Source organism: Peromyscus eremicus, chromosome 13, assembly GCF_949786415.1.
Source record: "Peromyscus eremicus chromosome 13, PerEre_H2_v1, whole genome shotgun sequence".
Classification (NCBI taxonomy): domain Eukaryota; kingdom Metazoa; phylum Chordata; class Mammalia; order Rodentia; family Cricetidae; genus Peromyscus; species Peromyscus eremicus.
In genome coordinates, this window is record NC_081429.1 from 7,817,359 (window position 1) to 7,836,061 (window position 18,703).

The 18,703-nt window shown below is 47.3% G+C and overlaps 1 protein-coding gene across 6 annotated transcripts in view; it reads left to right on the forward strand.

Moving 5' to 3' along the window:
* The window catches only part of Traf3ip1 (TRAF3 interacting protein 1), a 43,445-nt gene that overhangs the window by 12,242 nt on the left and 12,500 nt on the right, over nt 1-18,703 (forward strand). For 2 of the 6 annotated variants that reach the window (XM_059277924.1, XM_059277923.1), the window contains 9 exons: nt 2,363-2,438; nt 4,839-4,940; nt 6,169-6,264; nt 13,489-13,509; nt 14,763-14,847; nt 15,253-15,336; nt 16,084-16,207; nt 16,396-16,432; nt 18,307-18,383. In XM_059277924.1, the coding sequence (XP_059133907.1) occupies nt 2,363-2,438; nt 4,839-4,940; nt 6,169-6,264; nt 13,489-13,509; nt 14,763-14,847; nt 15,253-15,336; nt 16,084-16,207; nt 16,396-16,432; nt 18,307-18,383 (702 nt within the window). The remainder of the gene's footprint in view (nt 1-2,362; nt 2,439-4,838; nt 4,941-6,168; nt 6,265-13,488; nt 13,510-14,762; nt 14,848-15,252; nt 15,337-16,083; nt 16,208-16,395; nt 16,433-18,306; nt 18,384-18,703) is intronic. The other 4 variants (XM_059277926.1, XM_059277925.1, XM_059277927.1 and 1 more) reach the window with 2 other exon arrangements.

The following is an 18,703-nucleotide window of genomic DNA, read 5'->3' on the forward strand; positions in this document are numbered from 1 at the left end:
TGCTTACTGGCTTGCTCCCAGCTCTTCCTTCCTCAGCTGGTTTTCTATAGTCTGGGCCCACCTGCCAGGGATGCTACTGCACACATCAATCAGCAATCCAGAAAGTGCCCCACAGACATGCTCCCAGACCATCTGATGGAGGCAATTTCTTTCTTTTCTTTTCTTTTCTTTTCTTTTCTTTTCTTTTCTTTTCTTTTCTTTTCTTTTCCTTTCCTTTCTTTTCTTTTCTTTTCTTTTCTTTTCTTTTCTTTTCTTTTCTTTTCTTTTCTTTTTTAAGACAGCGTTTCTTTGTGTAGTCCTGGCTGTCCTGGAACTTGCTCTGTAGGCCAGGCTGACCTCAGATTCAGAGACAAGCCTGTCTTTGCTTCCTGAGTGCTGGGATTAAAGATTTGCACCATCACGCCTGGCTTTTGATGAGGGCAATTCTTGAACTGTGGTTTCCTTTTCTCTTGTCTCTCTAGTCTGTGGCAAGTTGACAGTAATAGCCAGTATAGTATGTGGTATGTGTGTGTGGTGTGTGTGTGTGTGTGTGTGTGTGTGTGTGTGTGTGTGTGTGCGCGTGCAGCCATTTGTCTCCCATGGTGTGTGTGGAGATTGGAGGACACCCTTGGTATCAGTCCTCTTGCTCACCTTATTTGAGACAGGGTCTTTGTTGTTTTCCTGGTTTATACCCCAGACTAACTGGGCCACGTTTCCTGGTGTTCTCTGTCTTCTCCTCCCATCCCTCTGTAGGAACAGAGGGATTGTAGACACTTGTGCTGTGCATCCAGCTTTTATGTGGATTCTGGAGTTCCAAACTCAGGTCTTTATGCTTGTGTGGTGTTTTAGTTACTTTTTCTGTTGCTGTGATGAAAATCCCCTGACAAAAGCAACTGAAGGGAGAAAGGGTTAATCTGACTCACAGTCTATCATAGCAGGGAAGACGTAGCCACAGGAGCTTGAGGGAACTGATCATAGTTTCCAGCCATTGACTGGTGCCCAACAGTGGGGTGGGGGTGTCTTCCCAAGGTGATCCCACAGACGTGCCCAGAAGCCCGTTTCCTAGGTGGTTGTAGATCTGTCAAGTCGGCACATTGAGCTGAAGGATCATTTGCGGTCAGCACTTTTACCCACGGAGTCATCTTCCCAGTCCCTGAAGAACAGTTTTAAGATGTCGATTTAGACTTGCCTTGAAGTTCTGAGTGCTCTATCCTCTTGGGTCTGCTAGCATGGGAGGAGAGGATGCTGTGCTTAAACTGTGCTGTCTCATGGAGATTGTGTCGTGAAAGCTGTGGTGTACCTTGTTTATCACCTGCTGGACAGGTGGGATGGTGGTCTGTGACACTTCCAGGTTTATGCATATCTTTACATGACACGGCTAGAATGTGTAGATCATTTGGGGGAGATGGTGGAGGTGGCTTCCAGGGATAGCCAGGTAGAGGAATCTGTCTAAGCTCTGTCTGGTAAATTTTGGACTCTACAGTGTGTCTCCTGTAGCTGATGTACAACCATGGCATCATCCCTTTGTAGGCCATCTTGGTGAGGCTGGATTCATCCTAAGTTTTGAGGGCCATTGAAGAGTTGAAGCCAACTTCCATAATTCATCTCGAAGTATTCAGAACCAGGAGATGCAGGCGGCTGGAGCAGGGCTGGGGAGGCCATGGGACTATTTGGGCATGGGAGTGTGGGACTGTGCCAAGCAAGGTGGGGGTGGGGGGATGATTGGGGGGGTTGGGGGAGGAGAAGGTAGAGAGAGAGAGGAAGGAGGAGGGGTGAAGGTTTGAGAGGAGGAGAGAGGGAGGAAGGGAGAGAAGGAGAGGACTGTACTGTGTTCTCTCTGACTCCTTTTGGTTGTTGTTGTTTTTAAACCATGCTGGAAGTTTTTACTTACAGAGTTTTGTACAGATTCATTTCAGTAATTGAGTGCAGTCATGGACTATGTGTCTTGATCAGTGATGGGCTGCATCTAAGATGGTGGCCCTGTAAAGCTATTTGCTAATTAACACTATGGTATCTTAGTTTGTGCAAATGCTACACCCTGAGGTGTTGAGCCACTGAGGAAATCATCTACTGCACAGCACAGTTTGACAAGTGTCTTGTCCTTCAGCCTAAGACTATGTAGCAACAGAGGTAGGCTCCTCATAGGCACACCTCACTGTGTTTCTCCCAGTAAGTAGCACAGACAGATCTAAATGTAAGGCAGGGAGGTGTGATGGCCTCTACTTCTCACCTCAGGATTGAGGCTGTTGTCACATGGGGCTGGTATGGTGCCTCAAGCCAAAGGATGTCTCTTGTTCATACTCTTCCAGCAGAGCATAGAAAGTAAGTCTGATAGAATTAATGTGCAATGTGCCAAGTAATTCTCTTTTTTCTCTTCTTTAAGGCTGAGGTTTCTGTGGGAGCATCCAGGTCCTTGTCATCAAAAACATCAAAACGGCGATCTAAGAATTCACTGGAAGGTAACGAAGCTGCCTGTGCACGTAGCTGAGATGGAGGCTGCTCTTTATGTCTGACCAGAGTGTAGTAGGAGGAACCTCAGGGAGCACAGCATGGCCACACCTAGGAGGCGGTAGACTCTAAATCTGGAGACTGGCTTCTGCACACACTCACAGAGGGGCAATTGCATATGTGTGCAAGCTCACCCCACCCAGGGCAGGAGAGCCTGTTGAAATCTAAAGAGTGCATTGAATTTCCTGTCAGAATTGCTTGTCTGACATCTCAGTCTCATTGGTTCTGCTGTAGTAGAAAGAGGTGAACCTGTTGCAAATCAGACACAGAGAGCCCACAGGCAGATGCTGCTGCACTTAAAGAATGAATCATGTTGAGAACTGAGCTCACAGACCTGGCCTGGGATTTGCTCAGCAGACCAGCAGACAGGACAGGAGAGCTTGGGGATCCTGGGATAGCCACTAGTGTTGGCGGCTTACTAACTTCACTGAAGTATGAAGTAGCTTTGCTGAGCAGTAGTAGTTTTGGGAGAATCACCCTCTTCCTAACCTGTGACGTCATAGACAGGAGTACAGTAGGAGTTGGGGATTTTCATATAATGAAATGGTTTTTCAATAATGACTCCTTGCCTAGCTTGTAGTGCTGTGGTGACATTTTATGCCAAAAAGCCTTCTCCTGTGTGTGCCGTCTGTGGGAGATGCCCACAGGAACGGTTGCTGGCATAAGGGTAAAGGTGATTAGCCCCAGGGCTCCATGGACACCTCATCCCATCCCTTCTTGGTTCTTCAAAGCTTCCCTGATGGTACAGGTAAATGTGGGCATGTCATTCCTAGTGAGACGGCATTTTCCCTGTGTTGGTAGGTTTTTGGTTGCTCCGATGCACCTATTTGACTGGCCTGACTCCTGTGGAGTCCCATGGGGTGTTCATTTTCACGAACTCCTTGGTAGGATGCCTGCAGTGTTGAAATGTTCTCTTCTGGTTCCTTAGTTCTTTCTCACTTGGCTTGGCTTCTGACTTGCCTGAGGCCTTAGTATTTGCTACTTGTAGTTTTTGGTGATGTGTTTAGAGATTTGAGACATGAAGACTGATTTTATCAGACATTTTTATTATCTAGTCTTTTAAATTGATTCCTTACTGTAATTCATGGTGTAAGCTGATGCTCTGGATTGTTTAGGATGGCATCCTGGTTAGCTGCCCTTCCCTGGTCTCTGGGCCATGTCTTCTGTTACTTCCTGCTTTCTTACAGTTCTTTTTAAAGAAGTTTTATTTAAATTGTGCTGTTTTGATTATCTTTACAGATTAAAAAAAAAAATTTTTTTTTGAGACAAAGTCTTACTATATAGTCCTGGCTGGCCTTGAACTCAGAGATTCCTCTGCCTCTGTCTCTGCCTCTTGAGTGCTAGGATTAAAGTTGTACACCACCATGCCTGAGGTATTTTATTTTGTTTTCTTCTTCCAGATAAATTTCTTCCAGATAAATGGATTTAAATCACTTTATCGTTTATACTTACCCTATGCCCAGGAAGTAAATAGACTAACTTGTTAGGTTTTTATGACTCATGTTAACTGTGTTTTCCATGATTCGGAAAGTCTTGGCTGTGCATGTGGTGTGCTGGGGTGTCTTAGTTGAGGTGATTGTTGATACCTCGTGTTGTTTTAATCTTACTTTTGGGAGTCCTGTTTTCCTCCTCACCCCGCTTTTTCTCAGTGGTTTTGAGACAGGGTCTTACTATATAGCCAGCCTCAAACACACTTTGGAGTCTGGCAGGCTGCCCCAGCCTCCTGAGAGCTGATATTACAGGGGTGCATTATCACACCCTCTTATCTAGTACTTGTTAGTTTGTAGATGCTTAGTGACACTGTCTTTTGTGACACTGTCTCTCTTTCCCTCTTCGTCTCCCTTCTCTGTGTCTCCTCTCTTCTATGATCCTCAAGTGAATTTACCACCAGGGACTTGCAAGAACTGACTGTGAGCCTCACTGAGCTGGCAGCAGCTTGGTGGACTTTTATCTTCCCAGCCTCACTAGCCAGGCACTGATTCACCAGAGGCCTTTCCCTCAGCAAGACTGGCACCACACCAGACATTCTGCCTTCTTGAGTGGGTCATCATTTGAGCAAATGTCCTGACTCAGAGGTGCCCAGGACACAGGGCTTGGGTGTTTGGTTCCCAGGGTGAGTCTTGTATCCACTACAAAGAACAAGGGATACAGGCATGAATAGACTCTTAAGGCTCTTCTGGATTCACAATAGCACGTAAGAGACGTATGAGAATCTGACACTTTTACTTACTCAGAAACAGCTCATTTTATCTATATATTCAGAACTTACTAAATTCAACTTAGTTCCTGTGCTTGGTAACTGCAGCGTTTGTAAGTTTAACACTTATTTCTATTGTGCAATTTCATGTCAGGAAGAAGGGACTCTAGAGCCAGTGAAAGTAGCCTTTCCCTTGACAAAGAACATAATGCTTCCTACCGTAAAGCTAAGAAGGACCATAGCGTGAAGCAGCTTGGTAAGATCACTCGAGCAGTAGTGAGGCTGGGGAGTGAGTGTCTGTGAGTGGAACTAGTCAGTGTCTGGTCCTTTGCTTCTGGGTGATGTCCGACCACGGAGGGTGGCCACTTAGTGCTTGCTCCTGTATGACATCAGGCCTCACCTCTGGAGTGTGTCCCCAGGCTACAGTAGATGGGGAAGGACTGTGGCAGCTGTGCCAAAGTGAGCTGCCACATCCTGCTCTGTGTCAACCATGGGCAGAATCCACAATATAAAGAGACTGCTGGGGTGCAAACCTGTGTCAGTGGAGGAAAATAAGCCAAGAGACGTAGGAATGAGGGACTCAGGCAGGAAGAGCCTCAGTGAGCAGAGCATCAGCTCAGAGCTGCCTGGGAGACAGGCCCTGTAGCAGGCCCTGAGGAGGGACTGAGAGCTGCGGCAGGCTTGACGCATGCGTGGCAGAAGCTCAGCCGTAGGCTAGAGTGGAGAGAGGGACGGTGGTTGGAGAAGGCCCAGATCAGCTGGCAGTGTGCCGAAGGCTTTGGTGGATCTTACGCAGGCTAGAGATGAGATTTGGCTCTGGGGGGTGGGAGTGGAGTCTGGAAGACATTGAGAGTTTGTAGCATTGAGAGATGGTGTGTGTGAAGATGGGAAATAATGGCAGCTCAGCCCCAGAGCCATAATGGGAGCAGGTGAGAGAGAGGGATTTGACAGCACAGATGATGGATTGGAAGCCACTAGTTAGAAAAGAAAGGACTCAAAGGAAAGACCCACCTGAGAGACTTGGGGCAGAGGTGCCGCTTGGTGGGTTAGGTGACAGTGTCACGAACTCTGGGACAATCAAGTTTGAGATGTCTGGAGCATATGTGTATGCACAGACAGCGAGTCATTTAGGCCGTGCTGAGGGACAGTCCTGGGAACAGGAGGCTGCAGATGAGTCTCTTAGTCTGTAGTGACGGCACAGTGTGGCCTGTATGCTCATGAGCCCACCAAGAGTCAGATCGGAAGATGGATCAGAGGAAGAGTTGGGAGAGGGTGTCCTGAATGTCAAAGAAAGGACATGATGGAGAGCAGAGAGCACATCTTGTCCGGTCTTCTAAGGGGTGTCCTGGGGCCGCTGAGAGTTGAGCACTGACTGGACCCGCAGTCTGTGGTGACCTTGGTAGTAGGCTCTATAAACTAACTAAAGCAGCGGAGATACAGAACTCCTGCAGTGTTTTAATCTGCTGTTAACTGTTTTATGTCAGGAAGGAAAGAGGATAATATTTCAGCTAAGATTTTAGACTCCATAGTGTCGGGACTAAATGACGAAGCAGATCAGGAAACGACAGCTCCAGAAATAGGTAAGAGAAATGCGCCCTTCAGTTTGACTCCTCAGTGTTGATGGGAAATAGTTCCGGATCAGTGTTGCTGTAAGAGAAACTGTCCTTCAGTTAAATTCTTCACGATTTTGATACAAAATATTTACGTGTCAGTGGAGCTCTGGATTATTTTTATTCTAAGCACTTTACTGCTCATCATATTTTCCCCTGTGTACTGAGGATCAGGTATGACTTACCGTCCAGCTTGATTTAATTTGCTAAGTTATGTGATAATTTTATTAAGTTGGCTTGAAGTAAATCTTCAAGCTACCCCCTCCCCACTTTTTTTCTTCTTTTGAGACAGCATCTCATTCTATAGCCCAAGCTGGTCTCAAACTCACAGTGACCTTCCTGCCTTAACATAACTCAGATGGTGAGATTACAGGTGTGTGCCACATCTAGCCACATGCCCTTCTATATATTACATATACATGCTATTACATGTGTTTGACAGGTACAATGTATGTGCATAACATGTAAGGGGAAGTCAAGACATTTTGCTCATCTTTTTTTTTTATATTTTGGAATTCCTTCTGTAGACCAGGCTGGCCTCGAACTCATCCACCTACCTCTACCTCCTGAATGCTGGGACTAAAGGTGTGCACCACCACCACCCTGCTCTTGCTCATCTTGATACTGAAGTTGAATAAGAGAATGTGGATGGCTCCATAGAGGAGTTACATTTTTATATCCCATTGGCTCTACTTTGTTTCATTCAGAATTCTTTACCATTAAGACTTTAAAAAGTGGGTCAGTGAGATTGCTCATCAGGTAAAGAGGCCTTCGGCCAGTCCTGGTAACCTGAGTTTGATCCCTGGAACCCTCATGGTAGAAGGAGAGAACTCACTCCCACAGGTCGTCCTCTGACCTCCACTTGTGTGCTGTGGCTCACACAGACACGCATATGCTCATACCACACTGTAAATGTATAAATTCTTTAAGGCCTTAAAGAACATGTCCGTGGCACATTGCCACAGTCATTGTAGTTGAAGCTGGAGAGGAAAAGAAGTATGCAGGGTCACCCTCACTGCCAGGCACTCTAGTTTCCTGGAGCTTAAACCACATTCTTTAGAAAGAGAATCCTTGCGTTGCACTCAAGGAAAAACATGACACCACTTTTAATTTTAGAGAAGATAAAATTTTTCTGGGCTTAACCTGCCTTGTATCTACCAGATTTTGTATAGTTTGTTTTTCTTTTTTGTGTGTATTGTCTGTGTATGTGCATGTGCGTGGATGTGGAGGGCAGAGGTCCACATTGAGTTTCTCCTATTGCTTTTTCCCCTGTTTGATTGATTAATTGATTGATTGATTTATGTTTTTATGTGCATTGGTGTTTTGCTGGCACGTGTATCTGTGTGAGGGTTGTCGGGTCCCCTGGAACTGGAGTTACAGACAGTTGTGAGCTGCCATGTGGGTGCTGGGAATTGAACCTGGTTCCTCTGAAAAGCAGCCAGTGCTCTTAACTGCTAAGCCATCTCTCCAGCCCCTTTCTCTCTTGTTTTTTGAAACAGAGTCTTCAATTCTTTTAGACTGGTTGGCCAGCAGACTCCTGGGATTTGCCTGGCTCCACTTTCCCAGTGATGGGATCATGGGAGCATGCCACCTTCCCTGGCTTGTGGCGCGGCAAACAGTAATATTCTGAAAATACACCTGGAACAATGGCAGGCACATCTGTGCATGGGGTCCCTCTGAAAGTCAGGCCTCTAAGAGGGTGTTTGGACTGTTCTGTTTCCTTGTTAGTGAGGAGATGCAATGGGAAAGCCATCTGTGGCTGCCTTATGTCAAATCAAGCTCTGTACGTGGCTTCTCCAGGCTGTCGGTCTTGGTTGGTCAGATACAGGTTCTGAACTGGGCAGTCACTGTCGTTACTGACACTGTGGGCATGCCACCCTTCAACCCCATCTTGTGATGATACGTTTTATTTGGGCAAGAGCTTTGCCTGTCTGTAGAGGTGGTGGTGAGAGCTGGGAGGCAGTCTTTGCCTGTTTAGCTGACTTCTCATCCAAGACCAGTGGATGACTCCCACCTCTTCGGCTTACCCCTGCTGGCCTGGAGCAAGCTCTCAGGTGGTTCCTTGAGCACGGTCTTAGCCTTGTGTCCCTCATTGCATGTGGGTATGGAGAGAGCTGCTCTGAGAGTAAGCGGGATGGAATCTATTTAGAACTCACAGCTCAGGGGGACTTGTATTGAACAGTTTATAAATCTTATCTACAGGTGTGAAAGCATAAGTTCAGGCCTTAGGAAGTGCAAACTGTACTGTTGAGTGTTTAGTAGCTTAGAGTGAAACTTGATGCTGCCTGGTAGGGTGACAGTGTTACTCCCATACTGCCCCCTAGTGGGGTGGTCAGGGTGTGGCTCCTATGCTGCCCCTGGATGGTAGAGCTGATACTGTGGGTTTAGGTAACAGTGGTCAGGAACAGAGCCCTGGCTTGGGAGTGCCCCAACCCATCTACCAGAATCTCACTATGTAGCTCAGGCTGGCTGGGGATACAAGATCCTTCTGCCTCTACCTGCAGGAGCTGGGATGGCAGATGCGCCATCATGCTTGGCTTGTGTTTTCAAAGCAAGCAGCCATGTGCTGGCTGGCCGGCCCTTACACATGGCAGGTTCTACTGTGGGTTGCCAGAAGAGAGTGTATGAGTTCTGTTACCATTTCGCTTTTTCAGGTGTGTTGGTGAGCTCACCAGGAGTCTACCCACACCCCCTCCACCCGTGAGCACCTGTGTCCTGCATGCTTGTTGTAATGTCAGCTTGCACCATGTGTGCTGCTCTCTCTAGTTGGACACTTCCTGCCTTTTCTGGGGCATTAAGCCATTGTTATTTTGCTCACTTTACTTTCTCATTTTGTTTTATTGCTATTATCAAAAATGCAGCAGTGTACAGCAGTGCAGCTCACCCAGTGCCTAGGTGTCCTGTGAAGTTTAAATTCTTTATTCTTGCTTTGCCTTAGCTATGGATTTTTAGGAATGATTACCACGTACGATAAAAACATCTTGATAATTTTCTGTAAACACTTCAGCGTGTAGCCCCCAAATCCAATGCAACAAAACAGACAGTCTCTGACATAACAGCACTGGCAGAATTATTTCTGATTATTATTTAAAATCCAAGCTGTTGAGACCAGCCTGGGCTACAGAGTGAGTTCCAGGAAAGGCACAAAGCTACACAGAGAAACCCTGTCTTGAAAAACAAACAAACAAATAAATAAATAAAATCCAAGCTGTGTTCTAATTTTTTTAAAGTTATTTTCCACTGTTTGAAAACGTGGTTATGCAATCAGATATAACAGCAGCCCTGCATCGTTAGCTTACATCTGGGCAAACCATGAACACAGCACAGAGCAGTCAGACTGCTTAAGAATACTGGAGAATGTGACTCGGTGATTGACCTGCTAGCCGTGCAAGCCTGATTGGAGGTCAGTCCTCAGGACCGGGGGAAAGAACTGACGCCATACGGTTGTTACTGACGTCCATGTGCTTGCTCACACCCATGGATCACATCCTCTCACCCAGATAATAAATAAAATGAACAAATATAAAGAAGACCAGTGGAAGCTGAGCACAATGGTAAATGCTTGTAATCCCATCACTTGGTGGGGGATGCAGGAGGATCTGGAGTTCAAGGCCAGCCTTGGCTGCATCTGAGTTCAGGGGCAACCTGGGCTACATCAAACAAACTATGTCTTAAAAACAAAACAAGATAACCTTGCTCCAAAAAACCTAAAAGCAAACAAACAAATCCTGACAAAACCACACCAGTAGAGCTTGAGGAGAGTAAAATTATCCAAAGGGTCAGAGCAGAGAGGTATAGTTCAGTGGTAGGAGGCTGGTCTAGCACGTGCCAAGCCAGGCTGGGGTTGGGCCCCCCAAGTCAATAAACTAATAAAGGCAGATGGACAGACAGACAGAACATAGCGTCATCCTGTGGGCTTCCCACAGACACACAGTGGCGTCTGCACTTTTCACCGTGATGTTGGTTTTGTGGAACAGAGGTGCTTGGTACTTACCCGGACAGTGAGACAGCTTGGACTTGGTGGGCTCTGGAGGCTGGCAGTTGGTAGCTCCTGAGCTTGCTTGCTCTTCTATCATAGAGTTTCCTGCTCATTCTTAGGCTGCGCTGTAAGACATTTGCAGTACTTAGTCACTTCATTCAGGCTATTGGGCCAGTTTTTTTTGTTTTTAATCAATTGAAGAAAAGTGTCCTTATAGAGCCCCACACCACTACTTTATGTAGCTCTTCCTAACTGGAGCGGTCGTTTCATAGTGAGTGGCAGCTCGTGGTGGGAACCCTTTCTTTGAATGGTTTTAAGAAGTTACACAGTTGGGTTTCAGGAAGCAGACTGTTTTCCAGGGCCCTTGAGTTGATGTGTCAGAGTTGGGCCCGCCGCTGTGCACAGCCGCTCTGTGAGCCTCTCTCTCACCCCTTTGCTTTTCAGTATGGAAAGTATTTACCCCACATGATGAACTTTTTTCCCATTTTTAAGACTTGAACATTAGTAATCAGCAGACAGTTTTTGGGACTCTTCAATGTGCTGAGGGATGTATACCAGAAGTATTTCCCCCTTTCTCTTTCTTTCCTGATGTGCTAATTGTGTGAAGCTTGGCTCTCAGGCCTGGCTGGTAGGAGCTGGTATAAGTGGTTCTAGGATGGGGAGGTAGGGCTAGTCTGCTTGACTGGGAAGTTCCCTGATCCCAGCTGTCCTGAGATCCGGGCCAGGCTCACGTCTGGTCCCTCCTGTGTCTGTCCCGGAGTTGCATGGTCTCAAAAGCTGCCTTTGTTGACCTTATCCTGTGGCAGTGTGGGAAAACAGACATGTAAGTGCTGGGCAGGCCATTAGCTATCATAGGCCTTCACGGTGCAGTCTCGTGCCCAGCTGTGAACTCTTTATGTCAGGATCCGAGAAGCCAGTGCTAACTGAACTAGTATTTCAGGTGATAACTCAGCTAGTTTGTGGTGGGAGAGCGCTGAGCCAGAGTCAGCAGAAAACAGAAAGGTAAGGATGACCCCTTCACACCTCCTGGTGGGAGGAGATGAAGCAGCATAGAGCATGCCAGCTGCCAGGCGCCTGTGTCCTCCCAGGGTGCAGCCAGAACGGAGTATACCCTGATGAGGCAAGGGAGTCCGCACGTGAAACAAGGCAAGACACTCTTGGGCCTGTGTGAAGCGGTGCCGTTTGTGACACCAGGGTGTCATGAATGATCTCTGAAACAAGTTCCAGGTCCACTGGTCAGAGCCCTGTAGGCCACTACTGCTGAGAAGACTTTAGATAGCCAAACATGGGGCTGCTGCCTGGTCCTCTGTCTGTGGGCCTCCAGTCTGCAGATGCCTTTGTTTTCAGGTTTTTCTCACCTTTCAAAGGACTGTGGTAGAGGACCCCTCCATCTGTTCCCAAAGCCTGGGGGCCTCCAGCAGGCTGGGCATGTGCTGGGTCTGGCATGGTGAGTGCAGCCAGCTGAGGGGTGATGGTGGTCAACTAGTTTAAATACAGAATACTTGTCTGAGAGCGACTGTGTCAGGACGAAGGCAGGGACTGCATGGGAGAGTAGGGCCGCAGGGCCACCTGCCCTGGCATTGGTACAGGGGCTGAGGCTGCAAAGGTGGAGAAAAGCCACCGCACAGGAAATGGTGGAAGGAGAGAGGGGAGAGGGACTGAGGGTGGCCTGGCAAACAGGAGGGTCCACCAGCCTTCCCGACGGGAGGGTACCCCAATGAAGCTCAGAGCTGGGAAGTGTTGAGGTGGCTGGCATGGTGTAGCAGAAGCATGAAAAGCAGGATGTGGGCATGGGCAAGGAGAGGGCCCAGCCAGGTCCTTCCAGACTTCACGTGGCCGTGTTAGGAAGGCTAGAGCAGTGGAAGCTGGTGATATTTATGGTAGTGGTGACATAGGTTATGCTGGATTTCAAAAGCTCCGTGTTAATTTAGGCTTGAAGAGCAGGGCAGAGAGGAGTAGAGCCCAGCACAGCCTGCAGGAGACGCCAGGTCTGGGCACACGGACCTAGAGTGTTCATGTGGCAGTTTCTGGATTCAGTGTCATCCCTCATGCCTGTTGCCTGTTGCCTGGGTCCCCGCTGCTCTTTCGTACTGTCCTTCTATCTGGAGTCCCTACTGTCTACTCCCTGCCCACTGCCCACTCTGTGCTGTGACATTGGAGTCTCCTGGGGCCACAGAGAAAGGATCCTAGATCATCCCCCCTTTCTGTGGCCGCAGGAACTCTTCCTCCCTCAGATTACTTTGTCTAGGAGCTCTGCTGTAGCACTCATGAGACGTCCTGTGTGAGTCAGATCCCAGGGGCCATGGCCCCTGTGCCCACATGTGGGTACTCTGGTGCTTGTACCTTTAGGACAAGGCTTGTGTGGAGATGGGCATATGTGACTGTGTGTTGCTCTCCCCAGCCAAGGCGCCCTGGCCCTCATCCTGGTGGCCTTATGTAAACGTGTCCCTGGGTGTGATGCAAGGATTCTGGGCCTTCAGTTTTGTCGTCTGGTGGTGCTGGGGTCGGAACCCAGGGATTCGTGGATGCTTGGCCAGCTCTGACACCCTCTGCATCTCCAGCCCACAGCTTTGGCTTTGAGTCCACCCTGTGGTGCTCTTCACTGAATGGGCTGTGTTTGTGCCCCGAGTGCAGCACATGAAGAGCAAGGATCAGGGTGAAGGTGCAGTCTAGGCCGCAGGAAGCTGGAGGAGTTAGTTCTTTAGTTCATCAGGGTGGGCTGCGCGTGCTGGTCCTGCTGGCCCCGAGCTGTCACACCAGCTTGTTTCTCATGGCTTTGTGACGTCAGTATTTGCTTCACTTAGCTCAGTCTTTCTTTTTCTCCCTTGGTTTTTCTTCTTTCTTTTTTCTTTTTTTTTGGCAGGGGAGGGGGGGTTTCCAAACAGGGTTTCTCTGTATAGCCCTGGCTGTCCTGGAACTCACTCTGTAGCCCAGGCTGGCCCTGAACTCACTGAGATCCGCCTGCCTCTGCCTTTTGAGTGCTGGGATTAAAGGCATGCGCTACTGCCACCCGGCCACAGTCTTATTTTAATATTCAGTCTTATGATTCTGGTTGACTGTAGCAGACCCGTGGTAAAATGCTGGAGAAAGGCCCAGAGGAGCCCTGTCTAGCAGGTCTCAGTTATTGGAGGTGTATTTTCTCTGGCTGCTCAGCGAGTCACTGTGCTGTGCGTCCCTTACGTGAAGGCTAATTTTCTGATGCTCTTCTTTTCTAGGCGACTCCCCCAGTGACGCAGGTGAGAGCAGTTCTGAGTGTTTGGTATGGTCATGTGTGTGCAGGTGTCAACATGGGCTCTCCTTTCTGGGCTTAAAAAATGTACCAGTGAAATACTAAGAAAATATACCATTTGAATGTATGTTAATTTGCTGTATTTTAAGTTTCAGTCTTCTGTGTGGGTTATACATGTTTATGTGGTATTTTGTTTTGTTTTGGTTTTTTCTCAAGACAGGGTTCCTCTGTGTAGTCCCTGGCTGTCCTGGAACTTGCTTTGTAGACCAGGCTGGCCTCAAATTTACAGAGATCTGCCTGCCTCTGCATGTTCAATGTGTTTTAATCTTGAAAAGGCCACATTTCAGGGTTCTTTCCAGAGTATAACGTTTATTTCTAATTGTTCAAATTCTAATGTATTTTTACTGTTTTCTAAAGTATAAATTTCCTTTATTTTAAATAGTAGAATAAATTCTACTGTCTTAGTAGTTTGGACTTGTAACTTGTGGGCTTAATCTTTTTATTAAAATGAAAAAACTGTTTTAGTCAGGTGGTCCTGCATACTTTTAATCTCAACACTCAGGATGCAGAGGCAGGTAGACCTCTATGAGTTTAAGGCCACCCTAGTCTGTAGAGAGAGATCCAGGCCCTTCAGGGTTGCGTAGGAAGACTTTGTCTCATAAGCACAAACAAAGTTGTTTCCTGACCATGAAGAGACCATAGCCCCACTGTGGATCACTCCGAAATGCAGACCGCTGTAGCAGAGTGAAAGGCACTTGGTGACTGTTGTTTACAACTGAGCCGCACACACTTGTAGGCCCACATGTGTGAATGTGACTTCGATGTCTGTCACTGTCACACTGTGTGCTTAATTAGATGGCAGCATGGGGAGTCCAGCGTGTGAGTCGACGGGATCTGCTGGCGATGGACACTCCTGTCTGTCTGGGTGTGCCGTGGCTTTCCTTAGGTCACTTCATTTGTGTTAAGTTGCTAACTAGATCCAGCCATCCCTTGAACTTTATTCCTGGATTAGTCGGCCAGCTTACATTAACAGAGCTTGTGTGCGTTCATGTCCCCAGATGTCCACATGTAGATGTCAGACCTCTTCTGTTTCAACTTCACCAGTGATGGATGAAAAGAGTTCATTGACATTTTCAATCATTTGATTAATGCCTTTTCAAATATTTATATTTAAATTAGTTGGTATTTATATTTGAATAAATTTATGTTTGTTACTATTGAATTCTTTTTGAATTGCTGATTGGATTGTCACCTGTTTAGAAGGAGAAGCTGGACCTACTGGCCAAGATAAGCCCGAGGTGTCAGAGAATACGGAAGTCCCCAGTGAGCTTTCCTCCAATCTCAGGTGAGTCCTTCCCCAGTGCTTGGGAGTGCGGCCACTCAAGGATGAGCTGTGGCGCTTCCTGCCATAGCTTCCGCTGCCCATTCAACGCTTGTGTGATGCCGTAGTTATCATCTGTACACACAAGCGGAAGCTACTTGTACAGTTTTCTTGTACCTGAGTTACATGGCCATGTTTGGAGCATTGTAGCAGTTGGGGAAAGTCTCTAGTCATGGCAAAGGTCTGTCATGTTCTGAGGAGTGGTAGCTGTGCTGTGTTAGTGGGTGTTCCGATTCCTCTGCAGTGTCTGACTGTCCTGTTGACAGTGGCATGGGAATGAGTGCTAATGTTGACCTAGCTTTTCATTTTGTCCACCTTGAAATGCGTGTATGTGTCATGTCCTGTTTTTTCCTTCCTATGCTTACTCAGAAGAATACCTCGGCCAGGGAGCGCACGACCAGCACCTCCCAGGGTCAAACGACAAGAGAGCACTGAGACTCTGACAGGAGACAGGTGAGGCTGCCTGGCCGGGAGGTTCTGGAGAACCCGTGTTCTCTAGTGGGATGCAGGGGGTCTTGGGCCTGTGCTAAGAGACTGGGTGGGGGTGTAGTAGATAGTTCTGAGAAAACTTGCTTTTGAAGAAAGATGGGGTTAGGTCTTAACCCATAAAACAGCATGTATTCCATACTGGCGAGAGGGAGAAATATGTGTGTTCATGTTCATGATACCTCATAATGCATAGGCCTGTGTTAGGTTGTGTTTCACTGACCTCTAGATAGAAGACTTTCAAAGCATAAAAAGGAAGAATTGAAGGCTTAATAGCACAAAAGTTAGAAACGAAAGGGTACCCCAAAGATGAACATACCGAAGAGGTAGTGGATATGGTGGCTGGGCCTAGAGCTGTCCTGTGAAGAGGCGAGGTTCTGGGTCAGTGTGGCCTATAGGGCCACATGTGCCATCCATGGTCTGCCAATGTCAGAAGAGCCTCTTTGGAGCAGAAGGACCAGCAAGGCTGGGGTGGCGGGCTGGGGTGGCGGGCTGGCGTGGCGGGCTGGGGTGGCCTACAGCTCTGGGCAGCATGGGGCTTTGGGTAGTGAAAGGTGCTGTTCTCTGTCCCCACTGTTCCCCGATCTCCCTCCGCCTGTCTAGGGCAATGGCAGTCCGGCTTCTTTCAGATGACTGTGATGTTTCCAGATGTGGGGCTGATGACACTGGTGGTAGTGGGCCACTTCTAATGTAAGTGACTCTCTGCTTGCTCAGGTCAGGAAGTGGTAAAACTGTCTCCAATGTGATCATCGACTCACAGAATTCTGACAATGAGGATGATGAGCAGTTTGTGGTGGAAGCTGCCCCTCAGCTCACGGAAATGTCAGAGATTGAAATGGTTAGTTCACCAGAGGGGCCTGTTCTCCGTGAATATAGTCGGCTTTTCATGTATGTAAAAATTGTTTCCCCCCTAGTTCCAGTAAGCTGTCTAATTTCTTTAGTTTCTTTGTTTATATTTATTATTTGTTTGTTTGTTTAATGACTTTGAACATTCAGCGTGCCTGATCTTTCTTCTTTTCTGCTCAGGTGCCAGCAGGGGACCTGGAGGATGAGGAGAAGCACGGTGAGTGTACTTGAGTCCATGTGTCCATGGGCTCTCCATGAGTGCTCTCACAGAGACACAAGTGGCCCCCCTGTGCCTAGCTGTGTCTAGGAGGGTCACTGTTGCTGCCACCATGTGGACCTGTAGGGAACCACAGGACCTGAGATTAGTATGGCTCTGGTCACAATGGCGTCCTGTTTTGTCTGCCCAAGACAACGCGTGTATACACACATACACACATAAATTTTCTCGAGACTAGAGCTTTCTATGTAGTTCAGGCTGCCTGGAACTCTCCATCCCTCCTGCCTCAGCCTCCTAAATGCTGGAATTAGAAGCATGTGCTATCACACCTAACTCAGTTTCGTTTTTTATTCATATAAAATATTCCTATGGCTTTAAGGTTAAATGGACACAGCTAAATGCATTAAGAGGTGGAAGTTTGTTGTTTTTTGTTTGTTTGAGGCAAGGTCCCATTGTGCGGCTCTAGAACTCACTGTGGGGACCACTTTTGACCATCCTCCTGCCTCTACCTCATGAATGCTGAGATTATAAGAGTATACCACACCACCTAACACTGAGGTGTGAGACTTTAGACCTTATTCTTTCTCCTTATACTCTCCCTCACCCATAGGTGCAGGTAAAATTATCAGTAATATTTCCATTTAAAAGTGTGTGTGTGTGTGTGTGTGTGTGTGTGTGTGTGTGTGTGTGTGTAGTCTGCTGGCTTTCATTCCAGCACAGAGGCACAGTTTTGGCCTCTCTTCATAATGGTGTGTTGTATACCATGTGGCTATGTCATAACTCATCTGTTCAACCTCATTGGGTAAAAAATGCTTTTTCTTTTGTTTTTTAAGACAAGGTTTCTGTGTGTAACAGCCCGGAGTGTCTGGGAACTCGCTTTGTAGACCAGGCTAACCTCGAACTAACAGAGATCCATCTGCCTCTGCCTCCCAAGTGCTGGGATTAAAGGCATGCACCACCACTGCCTGGCAAAACAAAACAAAACAAAACAAAAAAACCATAACCACTTTTAAGTATATTTTATTAATTCTTTGAGAATTTCATGAAACGTGTTTTGATTGGTTGTGAGTTTGTACATTAACCACCACCATTGCACAAAGAAACTTCTCTTATGAGGAAGAAGAAGGGATGCACTAATTGTGGGTAGAGAGATACAAATTCAGAGAGCAAGTTGATGCTGTGTCCATTTAGCAGAACAGGAGAAATTCTCTCCTGGGGCTGGTGAGCTCCAGGACTCCAGCCACCGGGTCTTGGCCAGAATTATAGTACTGTGTTTGAGTTTCCTTCTGGTGAATGTCTTAAATCCAACCAGAAAGTAGCTGGTTACCTCATACACGTGTGCCACGGTTACGCCATGGGCGTCCTGTGCCTCACTGGTCATTATTGTGGTTCACAGGGTTTGCAGCTCAGTTCCACCGTTGATGCCGCTACCCCAGCAGCCTACATAGCACTGGAAAACAGTATTTTTAAGAAAATGATTTTTCCTAAGCTATTTACACCATGGAGAATTCTAAAAGAACTTTAGTATTCCTGCCTAATCTAAAAGTAGCTTCAGCACCGAGAAACCATTAGAATCGCTCTGTGTGCAGTAGGTAGTTACATTTTGGGGTGTTAATCCACATTTCTTCTTAACTTGGGGAAGAAGAAAAAAATCTGTTTATTTCTAAAACTCTTTTCTGTGACACTTTGTGACCAGCCTCTGCCAGCAGCAGGGGGCGCTGTGTTCTGTCTTAGCACAGGATCGCAAGGTGTTTTGATAAGGAAAGAGAAAGGATGAGAATTCACTGTTTTGCCCATCTTCCCAGTGAGGTCTAAGAATAATAAGTAACTTCTTGGGGAATGAGCTTTAACTGAAAACTCCTGATTTTTAACAGGTGGGCTTGTGAAAAAGATCTTGGAGACGAAGAAGGATTATGAGAAATTGCAGCAGTCTTCCAAGCCCGGTGAGAAGGTAAGGAGCAGGTCTACCACGGGCACTTGGAAAGCCTTTAGATGTTACAGGGTTCAGTAGATTTTAAACCTGTAATCTTGTTCATGTGCTTGAAGGCCATTCCCCTCCCAGCTGAAGTATAAGGAGGCGGGGCTGTCTGGGGGGCTGCTCCCGACTGTCCAGCCTGTTTGTGAGGCAGCATGGGGAGCTACTGTACCACCACTCCATGGCCTCCCTTCTGGCCTTGCCTGCCCATTCTCCCTGGCAACTGTGAAGAGTGGACAGGCTGACCCCTGACCCTCGGTTATTGCAGATTAAGAGCTGGGGTTTTCAGGCCTGGT